General features: G+C 41.1%; 1 protein-coding gene across 1 annotated transcript in view; it reads right to left on the bottom strand.

The window, feature by feature from the left end:
• LOC140149111 (cadherin EGF LAG seven-pass G-type receptor 1-like) overlaps positions 1-13311 on the bottom strand; it is a 17139-nt gene extending 3828 nt beyond the window's left edge. Inside the window, exons 1-3 of the mRNA XM_072171280.1 lie at positions 13192-13311; positions 12834-12961; positions 3709-4412 (exon numbers count right to left, since the gene is read on the bottom strand). Of these exons, the coding sequence (XP_072027381.1) occupies positions 3709-3943 (235 nt within the window). The 5' untranslated portion in view covers positions 3944-4412; positions 12834-12961; positions 13192-13311. The remainder of the gene's footprint in view (positions 1-3708; positions 4413-12833; positions 12962-13191) is intronic.
• Positions 13312-23906: the final 10595 nt, after the last annotated feature.

Raw genomic sequence — 23906 nt, forward strand, 5'->3', positions numbered from 1 at the left:
ACTGAAAGCCATTTTCACTTCTGCTTTCCACATTTGCCAATTTATGTAATTTATAGGCCTACAATAATAGGGAAAACTTTTCCACAGCTTTTTTCGCTTTTTAAAACTACAAAAATTTTACACACTAATATTGCCAAAATGGGCCACCAAATCGCTTCAATTCTAGGTATTAATTTTGCAAAAGTTTCTTACTTCTGAGGGGGGCACATCCCTCAGACAACCCCCTGCGCAGTGGATAATAAACATGTAGCCATTTTCGCTCCTGCTTTCCACATAAATAATTTGCCAATTTATGAAATATATAGGCCTACAATAATATGGAAAACGTTTCCACAAAAGGCTTCATGGACCGCCATTTCACACAATTTTGGCTTTTTTTTTAAACTAAAATTTTACACACTAACACACAGCAAAAACACTGTTTAAAATGTCGCTGTTTAAAACGATGTTGTTCAAACTTTGAACAACATTGTTTAAAAGACAGTCCTTGAATTTTAAACAGTGTGTGTTTAATTCATGAATAATACCAAAAAAGGAGCTTTTAAACAACGTTGTTTAAAAAAGATCGAATTTTGCAAAAGAGGGTTTCCTTCCTTGAAATCAGGGTCGGATTCATCATCATGGCGGATGACTATGTGATTGACTTGCTCCAAAAGTGGGAAATGCCAGACCTAATTGATACATTCATAGGTAAGTGTTTGGTTTAAATATTGTTTGATGTGATAGAGTATTATATGAACACACAGTTGTGTGTTGTACATGCTAAATGATGCAAGCTGTGCAGTAGTATGCAGCCGTGACAAGTACAGTATGAGTGTAAGCTTAACCACATCAAACAATATTTAACCAAACACTTACCTCTGAATTTATCACATTCACACTGCTCATGCACAGATGCATGGGGCTGATGTGCATGTTTTACAGTCAGTTCTTCTTGCCCATTCTCCCAAGTAAATTGATTTCAACAAACAAAAATGTTTAAAACTTTTAAACAACAAGTTTAAACAACTATGTATGTTTTAAACAATTGTTTTAAACAACAGCCATAAACAGCTTTAAACAACTGTTTGTTTTAAACATTTGTTGTTTAGAATACTTTAAACAACTGTGTACATTTAAACAACTAAAGATAAACAACCCAGATGTTTAAAAACTGTTGTTTAAAAAATTGTTTACAATTTTAAACAATTGGATGTTTAAAGTTTAAACAACCCAAGGTTGTTTAAACTTTGAACAGAAGTTGTTAGAGTGACCGGCGTAAACAGTGTTGTTTAAAAATTTTAAACAGTTGTTTAAAAATTTTAAACAGTTGTTTAAAATATTTTTTACTGTGTAGTGCCAAAATGGGCCACCAAATCGCTTCAATTAGGTATTCATTTTGCAAAAGTTTCTTACTTCTGAGGGGGCACATCCCCTCTCAGCCACCCCCCCCCTGCATCGCGCAAGCGCAACGCGATGGCTGCTTCGCAGCCATTTTTTAATTATTTCTCACATTGGGTCCCCACTGTCAGTGTGTCCCCCCCACTTTCAAAAACGGATTTACGCCCCTGTGTGGTATTGAAATATTCAAATGAAATTTTTTGATGGTATCTATCAGAGACACCTTGTAAGTATAAAACATCCTTTCTGACCTTCTTAGTAGAATAAACATTTTGTTAAACCCTTGAAACAGTCCTGGCCAGTTTGGATTTTGAAGTTGTGTGATATTAGGCCACTAACAGTCAATTTTGAGTTTCCCGTCACATAATTTCTGAAAACAAGTGAGGTAACTTTTTCATTATTCATTATTTTTCTGCCTTTCATTATCCGTATGACCAACACGTATGTAAAATGTGTTGTTATTTGCCACTCACTCACTTGAAGATGGATGTTTAGCCCAAATGAGATTCACAAGTATATTAAAAAGAGTCTGCAAGGTGGACAGCAAAATGTATGTTTTGATTTTGATTTTTCCACAAAAAATAAAGGGATATTCATAATTTTATTTGCAAATATAACCAGTTTTTATTGGTATTTTTTGGAAAATCACAATAATGAATTCAAGTGAGGGTGCGTGACGGGAAACTCAAAATCGACTTTCCTTGGCCTTATAAAATGAAACAATGACATTCACATTTTAAAAGTTTTAGTGCCATTTCTATGTAGGAGGCATCTATATTTAAATAGTTAAGCTAAACACCTATTTTTACACTGCAGATTGCGTGACAATTTTCACCACCATTTAACAGCTGAATCAGGTATGTGAAAGCAACCAGAAACAATAATTGATATGCTTTGTTTACACCTGCACTTGACCTAAATTTACTTATGTCAGAAGAAAAGACTAATATGAAATATATTCTGATCTGGTTAGCTGGAATGGCATTATTCAGGGCACTGGCTTTGGCATTGATCCAGTACAGATCCAAACAACATACCCCCAAAGCAAGGGACCAAGTTTAATGCTTTTCCACTCAAGGCAAACTTGTACCTTGAGTTTCCCTGAAATATTTTACAATCTATAAATTATATGTTATTGCAACAATTATGGTTGCTGTCAAACAATGTGAAGTTTGTTATTACATTACAGTCCAGTATCAAAACAACAAAACAATGTTTATAACTTTAAAGTGTGGCTGCCAGTTATCATTCATTTTGCCTACATACTTGCAGGGACCAGCTACCAGGTCTACTACTAGTATTTGATTCTAAATGAAAGAAATCTGCAACCCCTTTTAACCTGTTAATCATGACAGCCGGTATTCAAATCTATTCGTAGCTAGAGACTTATTATGCAATTGACTGCAGTTTCAATTTAACATCAAACAAATTGGTTAAAATTGACAAAAGGGGGTGACTTATGAGCTTATTCTGTTGACAGACAAGCAGTGACATCACAGCTTATAGAAGGAAGGGCCATTTCAGTTTCTTTCCTTAGCACAAAAGTAGGTTTCAATGAGTGATTTAATATTAAATACAAGTTACCAAAATACAGGAGAAACAGTTTTAGTGTCAAAAACTATGCAGTGTGCTTGATCCCTTTTATTGTATTTTGACAACCTTTCCACGCTTATCTTAAAACAAATTTGACTTTTTTGAAGCCATATTGTAACATTTCCATAAAAAATAGATTATTATTTCTATTCCATAAAAAGTTAGCTTTTACTGTCAGATATGTCCCCTTTTAACGACGGTTCCTGCATTTTATTCGAAATATCTGATTTTGAAAAAACTACAGCACCTAAAGTCATTTTTGCAGGGTATGTTAGTTTAATAAAGTACAGTGTAATCATGTAAAAAAACAGAATTTTGAAAAATATTAATGGCGTCTACCTCAGCAAATGTAACAATATGGTTTTAAAGTTTACAAAGAGGAAAACATACCAATTGCATGGTTTTACGCTAAAAAGGTTTCACAAAATTATGCAGTAAAGCTCAGCTCAGTTATGCCCACAAAAATGGTTGGTCTATTGTGTTTATAAAAAACCACTGTCCTCAAACAGATTTACACAGGATTGCAAAATGTTTGAAATGCCACTCTAAAAAACCATTTCATTTGAGTGAAAGAATATAATGTCCGTGTACACTATGTAACAAAACTGTGCGTGATTGGCTGTAACTTTAAGGACCTGAGATGCAGGTTCCCTAACACTTAACATTTCCAAGTTTCCACAAAAAATGCAAGCCTTTCAAAAAAGACTAAATATAACCAGCAAGCAAGATACCTACCTTGATCGTTGTCTGTGGCAATCACCTGCAATACACTTGTTCCAACTGGTGCATTTTCATCCACTTTAGCTTCATAATAATCCTCCTCAAACTCCGGTCTGTTTTCATTACTAACCACTATTACAACTTCAACTTTGGCTCTTCCATATCTTGGAATTACTCCACCATCCATTGCTATTACTTCAAAATTATACACAGTAGTCCATGTGTGGTTCAACTTTTGTGCCAGTCGCATATCTCCAGATACTCTATTAATCACAAAATGTTATGTACTATATCACTTCCTTCTATGGCATAAGTAACATCTCCACTGGCCCCTGAGTCTTCATCAATAGCCACTGCACTTAAGATCTGAGTGCTAACTTGACTAGTCTCCTGGACCTCGACATAATAAGATTCCTCTTTAAATACTGGCGAGTGAAGATTGATCTGATTATGTGATGTTACTGAGTCTTGAGGTAAAGATGTTGTTGCTTGGCTACTGGTTACATATTCTGTATATTGTTGAGAATGTCTTGTTATTGGTGGAGATGTGATTTCAGACTCATTGTTTTGGTTGCTGCTGATAGCAGCTTGTGATATTTGAAATAAAATAACAAATATAGTGATGCTACTAAAAGCCATCATTTTCTTCCAAGTTCTTGCTTTCAGTATAGCTCCCATTTTGAAAGATCCAATGTAATTATGCTAGTTGATACTGGTATCTGTAATGAGAGAAAAGTACAGCATAATACAATGTATGAGATTTCTAATTTTGTTATGATATTTAACGTTAAAAGAAACTTGCAGTCAATCAATACATTACATATATCATAAATTTGAATAATGATTTCCTTTAAATGAAATAAATGAATGCACACTTCAAATTCCTCTGCAAACACTTAGTGTGTCTGATGCCCATGGAGTACTGTGTGCTATTTATATTTCCCCACTGCTAGAAAACCACATTCACATCTGAAACATATTAGACTTAGGCCTACACTAAAACTTTGCAGGAATTGGCCTATTCTGAAGTGATTGCAAGGTCTACAATCATATCATTATGCTGATATATTCTGGAATTGTTCCTCAATTACCACATTTGATTCCATCCAAATTAGCCTGTCAAGTGTCACTGATACAGTGATACCCATTGGTACCATTACAGAGTTGAGTTTGCATTTCAAAACATTATCATTTTGTATTATTCATCAAGTCACACAATTTCAGAAATATCAAACTTCTGCTTCAAACTAAAATAATACACATGGAATTTACTGACATTACTGCTTCACTCCATCCACTACATGTACAGCAATATGACAGCAAGCAAAGAGACTACAATGCAGTCGGTATCACATCAAATCCTATATCTGGAAAGTTTTTATCCAGATCAAGTTTGATTAGCAAAGGAAACACAATGCTGGTGTAACTTGATATGAAGACAATGAACTTCTAGCGTTTTTCCCACCTTGTAATGAAACCATATGTAAATGATTTAGTCAACTAGTTACAAGTTCAATTGATACCATTCAAGAAATTCAAGTTCTTGACTTGTAAACAAGCTGGTATAGTATAGCAGACTGCATCTATCAGGGATTCTCTCTTACCCCAAATGTAACATGACAAGTGTGCAACAACAGCTCTACAAGGGGCGGGACAAGGGGTCATGATTTTAGAAGCTTTTGCCTGACACTATTCAACTTTCTTTTGAAACGGCACCTTTTGTTCCAGGCAAGTTAGCTAAACTATGGGAACACAAGTGTATTTACCCACAAAAATTACATATTTTATGACTTCCATACATAGTCTCAAGTAGCTCTATTGCATGTTTTACTGTCACAACTGTGGCTTGTTCCAAATCAAAAAATATGGCAACAACCCCTTTGCAGGCAACAACCCCTTCGCAGTTGCTTTAGAATTTTGCCTCAGTAGGTTGAGGGTTAAAAGTTCCATCTAGACTCAGAGCCCCCTCCCCAAGTCCCCCACCCCTGGAATTGTTAATGTTATGCTAATGAGTGGCTAGGCTTGTTTTAATTCTGTCAACTAGACCCCCAACTTTTCCATATTAACTTAAATGTGATACCAAAATAAGTAAAACATTTCCCCATGTAACATTGCTATGATGTCATAATATGAGAATGCAATCTCACAAAATTGTGGTAAAATTGGGAAACTCTGGCTATACAAAAATATAGGGCAAAATTGGTTTTAAGCTAAAAATCCCACAAACATGTGATTTTTACTGGATGCTCTGTTAAATAGGAGAGGAAATGCTTATTTCAAACCCACGGTTTTATATAAGTTTAAAATGCATAGGCCCTATTCATTAGAATTTCACAAGATAATTATGGATTTTTACAGTAGAAACCTATGGTGGGCTTCACATTTCTGATCTGCCTTATATCCAAGTTAAGGTGGTGGATTCAAATTTTTATCAAGCAACAATGAGAGCAAAAGGTGGATCTATTATAAATCTACAATACCTCAAGTCGTTTGAATTGAGTGTAAATACTAGCATTTTAGTAGGTGCGATGTGCTATGTAACACTTTCTCTTTTAAAAAGGAATAAAATGTGTGCAAAAGAAGGTGAAAATATTGAGTTTCCATAAATCAGTCTCTACCAGCTGAAAGAGCACCTATTTTTGTGTAATACTTAATCTGAAATTCTGCATTTCTCCTGGAGACAACATGTCTTGGGCTCACAAATACCACTACTAACATTGCTTACCTCTGAATACAGGAAGTTTCCTCCCCCACAACACCACTGTGGCAATACATCAAAATATTCCAGTCAGCCTAACGTTGGAATGGTTTAAAAACACCATTTTACAGGCTAATGCAAGATGCTTTGCTTTCTAAGATTTTTTCAAGTTACTAACAAAAATTTTTAAAAATTTGAAGATGACCACTTCATGAAGCCTCAAACCCCTTTGGGGCCTTGGTCGGAGGTGCCCTGTATGTTGCTCTCCCCTGCCTGCTGAAGGGGAGGCACCCATCAGCCTGTAGGGTTTTGTAGGATTCAGGGTGGCTAGGGCTAATTAGTGAGCATGCTAAGGAGGTTGGTGGTTATGTGTGCATCCATTATTTTGAGTGAGGCAAGGGGCAAGAACGTGAGGGCACATACCCAACAGGTGGGCTGAGGGAACAAGGTTGGTTGTCAGCTATGGCACATTTCTGATGGTCACTTTTTGACCATATGGCCTGATTAATCCTAATGCCCCAATTTATAGGGTGGTTTGGTCATAGGTGTCCTGTGTGTTACCTGCCCCCACCCTTAAGGGAGGTTCCAAGCCTTTAGGGTTTGATTCAGGACAGGGTGATTTAGGGATAATCATAAGTTCAAAATCAATTTGACTGTCATCAAACTCACTTTAGACCTCCATGGACATCAAAGATCTTTAAGATGTAGTCTGTATTCCTGTCATAATCTACTTTTGACAAAGCTGAGTTGCTTATGACAAAATTTTACACTCCAACTCAAAGACAGGTAATATCTAGAGGGGACATCAATTTTGTGACTATTAAATTCTACTTAAATTTCACTGCAATTACACTTTCTGGACCAGATGGACAAAAGGTGTGAAGAGGTGTGGTAAAACAGACCACAGGCGTTAACCAAAAAGTTCTTGTAAAGTTCAAATTCATGTAGAGAAAGTTCTACTAAAGTTCAAATGTGTGAGCAAGAGTACAGTGTACATGTTTTGTATAGGATTGAAGCTTACATCATAAGTTAATTAAATTGTTAAAAATTTAGTCAGATTAGACTATATCTATATTAATGAACAAATAAAGTAAATTACTGCAGCCCCTGTGAGTGTGTTTAAAAGACAACTATACTTGCAATTTTAATCTAATTTAATGAAAGTTAACGTTTTCCCTCATTATTATTACATTTCTTCATTGGCTTCACAAAGTGCAGTGGTATTATTAATACAAAAATAAAAGTAAATGCCATAACATTTTACTCATAAATCTTATAGTACCTCCTTTGGAATTCTCTGTGGAGGAATACATGCCAACATAGAGGATATGCAACAGGTTTAGTATGTTATGTGTAATCAAAGTATTCTAGTAATCATAATGGTAACATTCCACAGAAAGTGATATGAGGGCTTTAAAGGGGTAGGTAAAAAGGTGTAAACATTTAATACCCAGGTAGAGAAAGGAAATGTGTTGGGTGTTGTATGTTGGTTGGCAAAGGGCCTGTAAAAGGGCCTTACAGCAAAAGGGCCTTACAGTCCCATAGAGGCTATATTTGGGGAGGGGGGTGTGCTGAACTTCCAAATAGTGAACCCTTTTTTGAATGAAAAGTGCACTTGAACATATTTTTTGTACAAAGCAGACTTAAAAGGTGCCCTTTTTGGGGTCTTTTTGAATGCTTATCAGCAAAAAGACCTTTTAAAGGTCAACTTTTTTTACATAATATGTAAATTATTTTATCCCACTTTTGAACCTTTATATTGGGCAAAAATAGCAAAAAGTTGGCCTTTGTGAAGGGGAAGTGCATCCCCTATGTACGGACCTAGTACCTACCTAGCCCTATTGATGTAACAATATATGACATGTTTTGGCCCATACCAAAGTGTCATATCAGCCAATTATAATCACATGTCTGATAATCCTGCATAATATGCTCATCCCCTAAACTTGGGAAATGCAATTTGAAAAATATCTGATTAACCCTAACCCAACTGAGTCTCACTAAAGCTCACTATTAAAACCACTCTGCGTGCATGCATTCCACGTGACTTGATGACGCAATCAGCCTAAGTCACATATACCCAGGGAATTGCTGCCCGGGGCAGCCAAACCTCGGTAGCTACATGTCAGTGATCGTGTGTGTGGCATGCAAGGGGTCCCGAGTTTGAATCCCGGGGGTAATAAGTGACTTCTTTCTTCACCCTTCTCTTGTTTTTCGTTTCTTCTTTCCCTTCCGATAGCAAAAAAACCATGGGTAGGGTTAGGGTTAAGTTTTGGAAACTTCCAAATAAATGTCCTTAGTTAAATAGCTGGATGTCATGAATATGCACAGGGTATCCAAAGAACTGAGGTATGATTGTTTATGTTTACAAAGGTGAAGAGTTATAAAACAAAATAACATCAAGCCAAAAATGTCACATAAGAAAACCACCACTAGTATTACACAGTGTTAATATGTGAACTTCACGCTAAAATTTGGTAAATTTAGGAAAGGTTTCTGATTTTCGACTTCTAGATTCAAGCAATATGAAAATGCCTTTATGTTTCATCAAGTTTTTTCAGCCTGAGGAAGCCCTCTGGATGCACTTACAGATGACTATATGGTCAGGGCTCATTAAAGATCACCCTTCCTCAAAAATGAGATGTCAGCAGCATTTCATGTCACCTGTCAATATATGTTCTATATGGCTATTATGTTTAGATACGTTATATTAAAGCTTCTAAATATAAATTTTTCCTAATTTGATCAACTGCAATTATGGTTTTCCTGGTTATATGCAGATCATGGGGGTGAAAATGATACTGAACAATTTCTAGTCATTTCTCACATATGTTTTTGGTTTAGCCCTCAGCTTGACCAATAGATTCTTTGATGGGATGCTCCTCTCTAATGATTTTTCACTCAGTTGGTTACTTTTACTGTACCTTGAACTTGAACAAGAACTCATTTGGTGATGCACAAGATTCTATCAACTGATATCAAAAGTGACATCCTTTATCAAGATCCACAAACTTCAAAGTGTAGATTTGTCCCCAAGTGTGCGCACCAGACTGATAGAATCCCTTGTGTGCAGCTATAGGTGTTCTACAACAAAGTTTTTTTGAAGTAAAATTCATTTAAAAACATCTAATTCGCTTGATTAAAATTGGTTTCCCTTACATCTTTCCTCCCATGCTTTTGCACTTGCAGATTCTTTAGACAAATCCACCCCCTGAGTATACCATATTGATGCACAGACATGATGGCCGGAGACAAATGAAGAGCAAATTCCTGGAGTATCATGAAAACAAAACACCTTGTTGAACAAAGTTAATCAGGTTAACAGCCAGTTATGGAGATGGATAGAGATATGTGTCAGGTCAGATGATTCAGCTTACTGCATGACAAAATATTGATGCACAGCATCAACCCAGGATGCGACCACACCCAACTATTATTATAGCCTCAAATGACTGAAGTTAAATTTTCTAAATTGTGCAACTCCTAACTTCTGATTTGAACCTAATAAATATTTCAGTTCAATCATTTAGTTATCTTTAACCATTTACCCTGGTAACTTCAGATGAACAGCCCACTGTCACGGATGATGCTCCATGTCTCTATTTAGTGGGGTTTTTTTCAACTCATTTCTTTTAATTTGTTCATATGTAACAGAACCAGTATGAAAACAAATATACCAATGATATTGCAGATCCTAAGCTATCCTATCTTAATAATATTGGTCTTGTGTTTTTAAGATATGGATGAAAATATTTACATAAAAAATTTTTGTAATCAAAAGCTGATGACCCAATTGAGTCTTGCTTTTCTAAAAGTCTTCTGGAGCACCCTTTATCATGTTTATCTTGATACAAATATTCCCAAATATCTTGCCACAAAAGGCATATGGATTGCAGTTAATAGAGAAAAGGATTTTCCTTTATAAAGTTCATAGCCTATTTCGCAAATGCCTTATAACCCTTGCTCCTGGCCGGCCCACAACCCCTCATATCCCACATTATTGCATTACTCTATGCACTTTGATTTATAAGCTTCTTTAACTGGAGGAAACAGCAACCTCCATATCCAAGAAAACTTGTTAAACCTCATTTTAGTCATATGTCAAAATGCCCTGTGTCAAATGACCATCAATGAACTTTTACTTAAGATTTTAGTAAAATGACCAGACCAAATTCAAAGTTCCAAATAATCCTCTGTCCCCCATTTTACCCCTGCTTTTAAGTTTCTTGTCAGCTTGAATTTTAAACTAGACAAGTTTGTGTAATATTGCATAGAGTAAAAACCATGTGTGAACAGGTTTAATCATATCACGATTTATCATCAATTAAAAACAACCTCATTGAAGTCTTGATTATTTCACCCATCAAAATGAATCACTGACTACTAGTAAGGCCTATGCTAGTAACTATTTCCAGCTATTTCTAGTGTGATGTAATCAATCTGGCTATTTGGTTCCACACTTAGCCTAAATAATAACTTCAAGTTCTACTTACTATTATTAATAAGTATTACTATTATATTGTAGTCTAAGTGTATCATTCGTGTAAGAGAGCACCAAACAAATCCTAACTCTAATCCTAACCCTAATCCTAACCCTAAACCTTACCCTAAAACTAACCCTAAATCCTAACCCTAACTCTAATCCTATTAATTTCGTGCTCTCTTACACTAAGGATAAACAGTAGTCTACTCCCTATTCCAGAAAAATACAGTGTTCATTTTTTGGAATTAAAAAAATATTATCCTGTTTTGCCAAATGAAGCATAGCTAAATCCTAGTCCTTAATTGTTAATTCTAAATGGCAATAAAAGTCAAGTTTTAATTACCATAAAGATTCATCTAATGGTGCACTTGGGCTCCTTTTCCTTGGGGTAAATTTCATGTGCAAATATAGAGTTCCTTCCTCTGAAATCTCAACAAGAATTAAGGTTCCGTGCCCTTATTTGCTGGTTATTTTTAGGTTGTGCCTAAAAATTCCATTTATGTCAAGAGAGCCCATAGTGCCATTAGGCGATTTGAGGTAAAATGGGCCAAAAACATTCAATTTTGCATGTTTTCCTACAATTGCACAATTTCTAAGACTTGGCACAAGTCTTAATTAAGCATTCAAAATCTTGACTATAGTTGACTATGAGTTAGCTCATAATTTTAATATGTTCTGTTCTTTTGGATAATTGGTTATGAAAAGGGTTAGAAAATATGTTTTCAACAATTAGAATGCATAACTTGTAATTAGTCTTTGTACAAGTCCTTGGGCTTGATTGTCACGGCATGCAAAAAATGCCCTAAAATGCTTGTTTTTGCCCTTATTTATTAAAGTTGACCAAATATTAAAATTTGACTTTCATTGCCAATTAGAACTAACTAAAGGATTAGGATTTAGCTATGCTTCATTTGGCAAAACAGGATAATATTTTTTTATCCAAAAAAATGAGTGCTGTATTTTTTTGGAATAGGGAATAGGCTAGTTCATTGAATTGCATAGATTAAAGTTTTGCAATACATATTAATATATTGTTGTTTGTATTTTTAAACCCATTGATTAAGATTAATAAATAATCTAATTAATCTTGATCTTAAGTACAGGTACCAATATTCTGCAAATCCCTAGTTCATTTTATTCACATTTAAATCTAGTTTGGAAGTTCAAAACATAAAATAAACAAGCAAATAAGGCTTGTAGCTGGGGGATGCAAATTACCACGCTCGAACATTTTTGCCACATCAGAGCTAAAATTGAGAAGGGGCCCTAAGGTGCAAAAGTAGAACAAATTTGTGCGAAGAGCACAAAAATGGGCACTTTTTAGGTTAAAACTGCCAAATAGTGTGACCTATGAGCGTCAAAATGCCACACATCAGTCGGGCATGTACTTTTAAAGTTACAGGTCCAACAGCAAAAGTCGGGTATGTGTAAAAGTCCAGCTCTGTTTCTCAGTGGAAAATAGGAACAGGGATGTGCGACAGATTAGGGCAGCATTTTCAGGCTAAAATTAGGTTTAATTTTGGATTGCAAATAGCAGACAACTGGTTTGGAGAAATTCTTTTTCTAAGTTTTCTCAAAAATTCTGAGGAAAGTTCTTTTTTCATTGTTTTTAGCAAAAGTTAAAAAATTAGTACGCTTTTGGGATTCTTTTTGGTCAGATTTGGTATATTTCCCAAATCCCAAATCTATTCTCAAACAGGTAGACCTTCCAATTACAGAAGCTTTCTAACAGCTGAAATCTATTTTTACAGCCACTTTTTATTATGCTAAATGATATTTTTATTAAAATGCAACTTGCATCTTCCACGCAAACACACTCATATAAAATCTTGGCAACAGACCTGTGCCAGCACTTTCAGCATTTTTCAATTAAAACATGAAAAAGTTTAAAAAAATCTCCTACAAGGAAGAAATGGTTTTCATTAGATGGAAAACTCACAGAAAAAAAAAAAATCTTACCTGGATCTTATTTTCCTTTGGTTATTTCCAGAAATGTATTCTTCCATGTGACATTCCATGCTGTATCTATCTTCCTAGCTTACCATAGTGCTTACAATGGTCCATCTGATCTGACAGACTCCTGGTACCTATGACAAGAACAACGCAAACTTCACATGGTTTTCTCATTAGGAATCATGGCCCACGGGAATACAAGCATACAAGATTCTTGATCTACTTAGGATCATTTCAGTTATAAGCAGATATGTATCAAACACAGATGGCAACCATCAAAAAGTTTACAAGTGGATTACTCCCAGAGGGGAGCATTCGCAGGAAGGAGAGCAAGTAGTCTCTTACAATATTGTGGTTGATATACCTGTTGTTGCATTACTGGCACTGGGAGAAAGTGTAAACCAATGTGTTGCAGAGTTGGAATGTTGGCAAGCAGTGGGCCAGTTGTCTTCCAGCTGTTATATTACGCCATACTTTGTTAACAACCCATGGCACGCTACAGGAGTCCTACTAGTAATAATCAATGGAAAAAAGAAACAGGGAAAATTTGAGCTCAATTCCTTATCTCTTTACCAAAATTCAATACTCTAGCCCATCATACATCACAGCTCATCACATTTAGATGTAGGCCTACGCCTAACACTGCACTACTTCACACCCAACTGCATGCTTGCAGCTAATTAATACCATTCAAATCCATCATTTTCTATTAAATAGAATCATTGTCAAAAATAGTTTGATACCAAATGGTTGAAACACAGGGGCATGGTACAAGGGATGTCATGTAGGCCAAAATTGTCCCTAAGATAATGTACACAATGCTATATAAAACATTACCTGTTTAAAGAACAAATCAACTAGTTATCTCCCTGGAGTTATCTCTGAACCAAATAAAGATGTACAAGTTAATAGTATGCGACATATATAATTAGGCTCTATTAGCTTACCTTAATTTTGACCAAACTCCTTCTAATAGGAAGACTCCAATGACCAACTGATGGACCAAATATACTTTTGATGGGCCTGTGTTCTATTGCACTGATTGGACCTGGGAATTATGTAATGAGGGGAAATTCAAATCCTTTGCCACAATTTAGGTGCTAGAGTTTGCTGATTTATGGTTTCCTCAAGAGGTAGGTTTCTCTATTGTCTCTGACTAACAAACACTTGCATAATATCTCCCAATACATATGAGCATTCAGTATTGCTCTTGACATAGTACCTCTAATGGGCAAAATACACTTAGGGAGTGTTTAGAAATACTTCGGTGGGGGGTAGAAAAAACATTCATAAGGTTCTCTATATTTTAGACCTCTAAAAAGGGGTCCAAAACAGTTCTGATTCTCAGAAGAGACAGGTCAAAAAAGTTTTGTACATCAGGTCAGGGTTTTAGCATGAAAATTGCAATTTTGTAGCGGTATATGGAATTCATTAATACATTACTTGATTCAAGTTTAATTCAAATTGTAAACAAAAATACTTCTCAAGTTCTCACTAAGATGAACAGGTTTCAGCTGAACTACACCATAACAATACACTTACTTCAACATAATAGATATTTTAGAGACTGTATGACTTTAATTTCATACACTCACCAGCAGTGATGCCCCATTTGTGATGTGCCTATCTCTCATTTGGTGTATTTGAGACAAAACAAAAACTTAACTCAATTTTGGCCCATTTTAGCATCAAACTGTACATTACATACTTTTTGTGGTTCATCAGATTGAAACAATCCTCCATGCAGGAAATTAAGTTGTTAATGGAGAGCGGAGGGGTATAAAATTTATATGTCCATGAAGAGGGGGTCAAAAAAGTTTCAGCATTGTAAAGAGGGGGGGGGGTAACATAAACCCACCAAAGTATTTCTGAACAAGTTCCAGTATTTCTGATGTTGAACCAAATAAGGCACAATTTTGATTTATCATACTTTCACTTTCTTTTTACTTTTTCATTTTATTGATAATTAACAGTTTAAGGGGGTACTACACCCCTGCCCAATTCTGTGCCTATTTTTGCAATTTTCTCAAAAATTATAGCGCATTGGTGACAAGTAAGATATATATAAATAGGGGCAAGGACTACAACTACTGGACTGGAAATTTTATTTCAGCACAGACAGCAGTTGTGGAGTTACAGTCAAAAATGAGGGAAAACCAGTATTTGATCAATAAATCAATAACTACTTGCCTTGAGTTGTTGAATTTTCAAAGCAGTAGTTGTAGTCCTTGCCCCTACAACATACATATTAGTCCCAAACAAAAATGTTTGGTAGACTCATAACCGGTGCGATCTTACCTTTCCGATGTTGATTAAGATACTTCTTGCATCGATCCCGAGATGCGGAAAAAACCAATAGTCATTTTGTCCCACATAAATGAATAAATAACAAAACCCCGATCCCCGGTGGACTCACCCAAAAGGTGACGTCACACCATATGATCGCCCTTATCCGACTTGGGATCCCCTACTCGGACCAAACTTGTAGGGGTGGCGGGGTCGGGATAATCAACATCGGAAAGGTAAGATCGCACCGGTTATGAGTCTACCAAACATTTTTGTTTGGGACTAGACTCAGTACACGGTCGATCTTACCGTTCCGATGTTGATTAAGATACTTCTTGCATCAACATCTGAAAGATCGATCTAGCAAGTAACCGACGGATGGAGGTACAAGATTGGTCAGCATCTGATCAGGGATCGGGAGCGGGTAACGATGGTTTTCGCGAGGTCAGAAAATATTTTCCCCAACGGTCGGGAAACAAAAAGACCACGCGATCACAGACATAAACCTCCTTACTTAATAAGTTTGGTGGTTAAGAATAGCGACACTGGTTCTTACCATGCTGAGTATTCTGTATAGTCTGAAAACCTGGTACCCGTACACCACCGTATTATGATCGCCCGAACAATGTCCCGGTAAACCTCCGCTCCGTCTCTGATTACTACCGTAATCCGAAGTATCGTAGAGAAGGGCGAAGGTGGCTTCCGGGACACCGCCTGCTAGATCTCCTCAAGGGACAACCGAACGGTATACCCAAGATGATGAGATCGCTCGTGGCGAGTGGGTCGTGGGACGCGCAACCTTCGCCATCCCCCGGACCCCACTAACACCTGGACCAGCCATTGCGACAGCGGCTGGACCGAAAACTCTGTAAGGGTGATGAATGCGGTCGTGAGTCCCTCGCAAGGCTTGTGTTCGGAAGAAATAGTGCTGCAGCGCCTTATCGGACACCCCAGCCTATCTTTGGCTTCAGCCGAACCTTGCCCAACCCTGGGGATTGGAGAGGGACGAATGTCGGTATGCACCGCGCCGTTCGTAGTCACGAGAACAGAGCGCCCGAAACAGTGTCGCTCAGTGTTTGTGAACACGGAAGCTAACCTCGAGACCGTGTGCAACTCAGCACCGCCGTCCTGAAGCTAACGCCAAACCGGAAAGCCATCTTGAGAGTTACGTATTTAAGCGGCGCTTTTGACGGAAGGTCAAAAGGGTGACCCTTAAGGTAATCTAAGACTGTGTTGGGATCCCTTAGGAGGATCACTTTCCGTTTTGGTAGACACTCGCTGAACATACCGTCGAGGCGTAGACTAATAAGGTAACCATCGGCTATGATAGTCGACCTGTCTCGAAACCTCGGTGAATGGAGAGGACAGCTGACTTATAGCTGGCCCCAGTGGCCCGCTGAAGTCTTGCTTGGAACTTTTCTGTCAGAAACTCCGGAACTAGCAGCACAGAGGCTCTAGCGGAGAGCTATTTGTCTCATTGCACCAAGCGTAGTATGGAGCCAGACTCTGGCTATACGTGGAGGGTAGACTTCCGTCTAGCCCGGCGATGAGAAAAACAGCTTCTGATGAAAAGTATCCCTCCGCTGCGTGTTCCCTGGTAAGGGCCATGCAGCTAACTGCAGGTGCTCTAGTGATAGACTGGGTACCTCCGCTCCGGGCATCCGGAGTAGATCTGGTACTGGGAGTGCCAGCGGCCTTGCCGCTAGCAGAATGACAATGCAGTCTTCCCACCCGATCTTGGCCACCACCCTCATGAGTAGTGAGATCGGAGGGACTGCATAAGCTGTCATCCCTCCCCAGTCTATGGACAGAGCGTCCCACGGTGAATGCTTGGGGTCCGCGACCCTTGAGCAGTACACCGGCAGTGGATGATTGCGATGAGATGCGAACAGATCTTTCGAGGGGTGGTACATCCCTTGAAGATCGTCTGAGCGACCTGCGGAGCAAGGGACCATTCTGCTGGTCCCGACACCCTTCCTCGTGACAGATTGTGCGCGAGGATGCTGGTGACGCCCGCGATGTGTATCGCTCTCATCGTAATCTGCCTGAACTTGCACCACCCTATCAGGTGTCGTGCATGCAGGCTCAATCGTGGTGGCCCGGAGTCCCCTTGTCTGTTGGGGTAGGCTACCACGGTTGTGTTATCCGTCAGGACAACGGTATGTGATTCCACGATCACCTCCTCGTAAGCGAGGGAGGTTGATGTGAAACTCTGTCTCTATGGCCCCATAGGCCCGAGGCGGAGTCTCCATGGATGTGGACCCCCAGCCCCGTTTTGGCGCTATGGTCGTCACTACGTGACATACCGGGGTGCAGGAACCTGACACCCTGGGTCAAATTGGGCTGATGGGTCCACCACCAGAGTTCCTCTCATGATCTCCGACAACGGAACCGCGAGGGATATTGGTGACGACTGGGCCTGCAAGCAGGCTAGAAGGTGTAGTTGGGTAAGCCTAACGTGAAACGGCAGTACAGTACGAGGTCTACCATACTGGCCATTAGGCCTACCACCTTCATCCATGCCACAGCGGGTTTTGCCCGAGACTCGGCCAAGAGTCAGGCACACCGCACCATGTTCGTCACCCGCTTTCGGGTGAGAGCACCGCGAACCCCTCCGTGAGGGTGATCTGGGCCCCTACAAATAGTGGTGTTCTGCGTCGGGACCACGCTGGACTTTTTGAGCTGATCAAAAATCCAGGGTCCCGCACCCTACGGACTATCAACCCCATGAGACCCGTAGTCTTCAGTGGAGTGCGTCCGTATATGAGCCAAACGTCCAGGTAGCAACTGATGTTGACACCCCTGTGCTTCAGGTACGCTGCCACCGCTCTGACCAAGAGTGTTAAACACCCTGGGAGAGATGGACAGGCGGATGGCGGTATCAAAACTGGTAATTTTGATCCTGTACCTAGAAGCGCAGATGCCTCCGATCTTGAGAGGCGATTGGCATATGCAGATAGGCGTCCGAGAGATCTAGCGATGCTGTTCCCATGCCCCTGATGGGGCAGGCTAGCACCGAGGCGAGAGTCCCCATTCTGAACCTCTTGGGCCTGAAGAACGTGTTCAACGGCCTGCGGTTCCGGATGGGGCTCCCGTCGCCGGTCTCCCTTGGAGCCAATGGCTCCAAGATCACCCGTAGAACGGGGGTAGACCAGGACAATCGCCCGCTTCGTGAGAAGCTGTGTGATCCCTGTCAGTAGTGCCCGGCGCTGGGGGCCGTCTGACGGCACTACTGTGGACCTCTGAAATGTGCAGACGAATGTGGGGAGACTGGGTTGCCAGTCTGTAACCCCCACTCACCACTGACCATACCCAGGCGCCAAAGAGATGGTTTCCCACCTCTGGGTGAAAGCCATAAGCGGTCGCCCACTGGGAGATCCCCTGTGGAAAAACCGCTGAGCCCCCAGGAATGCTCTGCCTAGCTTCCCTTGGAAGAGCGCTTGCTCTTCTTCGGGGCTTGCCAGCTGTTCCTGTGCTACCCTTGCGCCTCCCAGAAATGGGTGCTGCAGAGGTAGTGGGCTCGGTACTGTTGGTGGTGCACGGCCTGCTGAAGTCGGAGCTCCTACCCATGGTAAGGGCAGTTTCCGACCTCTTCAGAGTGCTCCGTTGGTAGCTTCTTTGCACGGTCCTCCCCCGTAGCGCAGAAGCATCCAAAGAGAAAAAGGGACCCTGCCTTTCCATCGCGTTGAGCGATTGGAGTGGCAGGCCCCTCCCCCCCGGCGCTGAGTGGACACCCTATGGGCTAGGCCCATGGAGCTCTCGTTGAGGCTAGCTGTTAGCACCGCTAATAGGCTCACCTCATGGGAAGAGCTCAGATGTTGTCTGGCGTGATACGATTGACGACATCTGGGTCCCTCTCGGATCCCCTCAGGTAGGTCCCGTGGTCCTCCCGCGTTACACGCAGAGGAAGCGTGCAAGCACGCGGCGTCATAGCTCTACTGAGCTCGACAGCCCCACGATATCTACCCGTGAGGTTTGCCGGGAATGAGAGTGCAGGCGTCCCCTGTGAGGAAGCAGCAGCTGAGCATCCTACTGAAAGGATCCCTGGTCCTCCTCCATGGACTCCCCCTTAGGGGGTGTCCGGAGGAAGATCAGTGCTGTTGCTCCCCTCGCGGGGCAGCGGGGGAAGGAGACTGTAGTGATGTCACTACCGGACTCAGCTTCCGACTCCTTTCCCTCGCCCACAGTATCCGTATCATGCTCTGATGATGACGGTAACTGAGGACGGGCATCTGAAAGCGGGTAAGAAGGCATAACCACTGTGTGGCTCGCCGACTACCTGCCAGCAGAAGAGGGAGTACTCCGCAAGACCCCGAGGTATCCGCCATGGCACCACTGGGTCCGCATGCTCTCGCAGCCGTCGTCCTAGCGCTAGCAGCACGGGGCCTACCCTGATCAAGATCTGGGTTAGCCCCATGCCGGCTGGCCTGGTCAACAGCTGATGATGGTACTGCGTGGCCATCGCTAGGCGACACTTGCCACGGTGCTAGGCCGTGGAAGAAACACCCTGCGGCGGGTACCACGGGCATACCCGCCGCAGCTGACCCTGAAAGGATCCGCCACCAGGGTAACCCCATGGTACTGCAGTACCAGCACCGCCTCCCCCTTGTTGCCACAGAGACTGTGGCGACCAAGGCCCGTGCTGCGGTACCGGTGCGGTATCAGCGTGGGTACCCGTGAGGGTTCCCAACTGTGGACCGCTGTACCCGCGCCACACTGCGTTCCCTGTTGGGGGATCAAGCTGTGTGCTGGCGTGGTACCGGCGCCGGTACTAGCGTGGGTGCCCGTGAGGGCTCCGGCTGTGTACCACTGTACCCATGCCTCACTGCGTTCCCCGCAAGGATCAAGCCGCGTGTATGGGTACCCCGCTATACCGGCTGTCCCTTGGCTAGAGGGAGCTTGCCTAGTACCACGGGTAGCTGAGCGCAGCATACCCCGATCAATCACCTCGCCACCTGAATAGGCAGCGTCAATCAATGGAGCTATGCCCTGTTGATTTGACAGTGATCGATCAAGAGAGGGTAATTGACCCATTGACGGTAATGGATCACCCACGCTCCGCTGGCTCTCGAGGACATAAGTGGGTTGTTGATCAGCTAGGCTGTTCAAGCTACTTACTGTACCCTCTAGAGCTTCGCCCAAGGTCGCTGTGTGTGGCGGACCACTCACGGCAGCTATGGGCGGGTGCATAGCGGCTACCACTGAAGTCAAGCCGGAGCTCGTCTTTGTAGCTGCCACCGAATGCACCTGGGTCGCTGTCCCGTGAGAGACTGCGAGCCCAACCCCTGAATAATCGCCAGCCAGTCCCTGTGGACAGCCAGCAGCTATTCTAGGGCCCAGGGTATCACTCGGCGGTCCCGCCATGGAACGCTGCCGTGTGACAACCCCAGTTGGTTCTGCTAAGACTACACCCACAGCGTTAGCATGGTATCGTCTCTGCTGAACCCATGCATGCTAGGGTTCAACCCAGGCAAGCCCGGGTACCCTTGCATGCTGCCCGTCGCTGGCTACTACTGTGGCTGTTTGAGCCCGTAGACATGCCTGCAACAGACGGGTGTCCTCCTGCTAAAAACCCGTGAGGATTTTCGCTAGAGGGCTGGTATCCTCCTGCTACAAAACCCGCTAGGGTTTTTGCTGGTGGTTACCGCTCTGCTGCCTGCTACTTTGCTCCGACGTATAGTCAGTGCTTTCGCTGGCTGCTGAGCCTTTGGACGCTTAGCAGTCCCGAAGGAACCGCCTGCTTGTCCGGGACCGGAGCCCCTTAAGCAGACCTGCCATGACCCATAGGGGCTGTCACAGCAGAATCTACCGTATCGACTGGTATCCTCCTGCTGCAAAACCCGCTAGGGTTTCCGCTGGTGGTTACCGCTCTGCTGCCGGCTACTTTGCTCCGACGTATAGGCAGTGCTTTCGCTGGCTGCTGAGCCTTTGGACGCGCTTAGCAGTCCCGAAGGAACCGCCTGCTTGTCCGGGGACCGGAGCCCCTTAAGCAGACCTGCCATGACACATAGGGGCTGTCACAGCAGAATCCACCGTATCGACCTTACCAGTGCCCTTGGTAGATTTCTTCTTCGTCTTATGGCGATGACGGAGCCTATCCCCATCGTCAAGCTGGAACTCGGAGAGTCCTAAGCAAAAGAAAGACATCTAGAAGATCGTGAGCACTCCTGTGGGTGAAACAGAGCGGTGTGGGTCCCGCCCGTCACCAGGGAAGGGCAAGCCCGACAGGGCCGAGGCGGCGAGGAGAAAAGGGAGGGGGCTACCCCCAACACGCGACTCAAGCCCAGTAAGCAAACCTGAGCACGGAGGCTGGTCGCTAACGTTAGTGGTAAAGTAAGGACTGGCTAACTTTATTACTAAAATGTCAGAAGGGTCCCTACCAATCCCCACCGTATGAATATCTGATTAACTCGTCTTTATTGGACGGTAATGAAGACATAACGATAGAGTAATCACCCTAACATAGCAACAATAACCTACCGTACATGAAATACAATGTGTATGTACAAACATCTATTGTAACTTACAGGCTGCAATGGTTGTTTTACGTGGGAAACAAAATGAATGGCGTCAACAAGCGGCCATTTTGAATTGCTCGTGTGTCCCGTATACAAAAGGAGGCACGATATGTAGCTAAGTTTTGGATCGTTTTTTTTCACTTTTTTTCCAGAAAATGCCGTCAAAACTATCCTCTGTCGAACAATACCGGTTTGGTTTTACCTATGGTGTGAAACTACAACCGTATATCTCGCCTTTGGTCGAGAATTGATACACAGTGCTATGAACAATCGATAGGCACGTCTGTGTCAGTCGGAGACCAAGGAGGATAAGGATTTATCATATGGTGTGACGTCACCTTTTGGGTGAGTCCACCGGGGATCGGGGTTTTTGTTATTTATTCATTTATGTGGGACAAAATGACTATTGTTTTTTTCCGCATCTCGGGATCGATGCAAGAAGTATCTTAATCAACATCGGAAACGGTAAGATCGACCGGTGTACTGAGTCCTTACTTGTCACCAATGCGCTATAATGTTTGAGAAAAATGCAAAAATAGGCACAAAATTGGCCAGGGGTGTAGTACCCCCGTAATTAAGATAAAACTTAATACTTCTGAATATGAATTTTTTCCTCAAATGAAATGACATTTTGATAAAAGTATTCAATGCACCCTTCCAAGTACCTAAAGCCTACATTTCTACCCATCATATTTGCATAAATTATCACCAAACATGAAGGTTTTTGACTTCTGTATCATACCAGCAGGAACCAGGAACAATTAATTATTCGTGTAGGAATAAAAACTGTTCCAATCTACAATAATTGCTCATTGCCAAGGTCAATATCATAAATTTGTATCAAAAACATTTTGTTTACAATCTCAGCAAATTGGCATTAAGCCAAATACATTGCGTCAATTATAAAACATCACCAACACAATGGTGTTATCAACACAGTAAAAATGTAGACCCTAGGCCTATATCTAAAATCACAAAAAGGAAGAATAAAGTACCTTTGTTCAAGTTACACGGATATATCTGTTTGTGAGGAAATTGTGAGATCCCCTTCCTTTTCCAATTACCAAAGTGTGACAAACGATTAGATTTCTTCATTATTTAAGGTTTTTGACCTAAACTTGTTTTGTGTTGCTGCACTTGGCTTTGGCATTGATTATGACTTTACAGTGTCAAGTTGAACACTAAGAAGCAGGTGTACCTATTCTACATTCTTTACCAAATTACATGGGACAGCAGCCCAAAGTCATAAGGGGTTTAATTATTACCCAATGATTAGCTAATAACTAGTCTTGCTTACAAGCTATAATTTGGTACCATGTGGCTCAAGTAAAACTTTTATCAGTAAAGATAACCTGTGTAAGAGGTTATGAAAAAGGTTAGAAAAAGGTGACACATTTGATACCTACATGCAAGTTTAAACAGGATACTATTAACTAAATCTTGGGCATTTTGTTTCCAGTATCTAATCATAGACCAGCTAATAGAATGTTTTTCTCAAAATTCTCAAATGATATTTCCCAGTTTTGTTGCATCGGGGAGTACAAGTGTGGCTCTAAAATTAGCTATGCATATATGCCTGAGGCTGGTTCAACACTCTGTTGACTTTGAGAAATTATCCTTAAGATGCAGGTTGAATATTATGTTTTGGTAAATTACAAATGGTTAATCACTGCAATTATAAACCAGGTTAGGCAACTTCACTTTGGAAAAACAAGCAAACATGATTGAATCCAAACAACTAAATCCAAATACCTTATCTATGATGGTATGTCAGGTGCACTACTTATGGGCCAACTACAATCTTTGGAATCTTTGAGATAAGTCTAGATTTTTGCCTCCTTAATTAATATGATGTCATATATTTTGAAATTTATGATTTTAGGTAATTAAATAATGTTGCAAGTTCTAAAATACCTTGGTTCACATTCTGAAAAGATCTATGATAAAATAACTAGCAAGTTGTTTTGCTATGAGTTCTATACATCAAGTTTGGCACAGTGAAAATATAATTAAAGACACAATTTTACATATAATTTTATTGATCCCATACCAAATTCAATACAGTATACAGGGTGTAACAATAAAATTTGTACAATTTTGAAAATAGACTGACACAAGTATGCCGCCTATTTTTTGGTTTGATATTAATATGTCTATCAAGATAATTTCTTTAGCCACCAGATAAGCTTTGCTTCAATAACATTGTAGGTATGAAAGTGAAGATATAGCCAATAATGTATCCTAGTCTTAAAACCGCTTGGGCCACTTTTGTCTA

Source organism: Amphiura filiformis, chromosome 3, assembly GCF_039555335.1.
Source record: "Amphiura filiformis chromosome 3, Afil_fr2py, whole genome shotgun sequence".
NCBI classification, from domain to species: Eukaryota; Metazoa; Echinodermata; class Ophiuroidea; order Amphilepidida; family Amphiuridae; genus Amphiura; species Amphiura filiformis.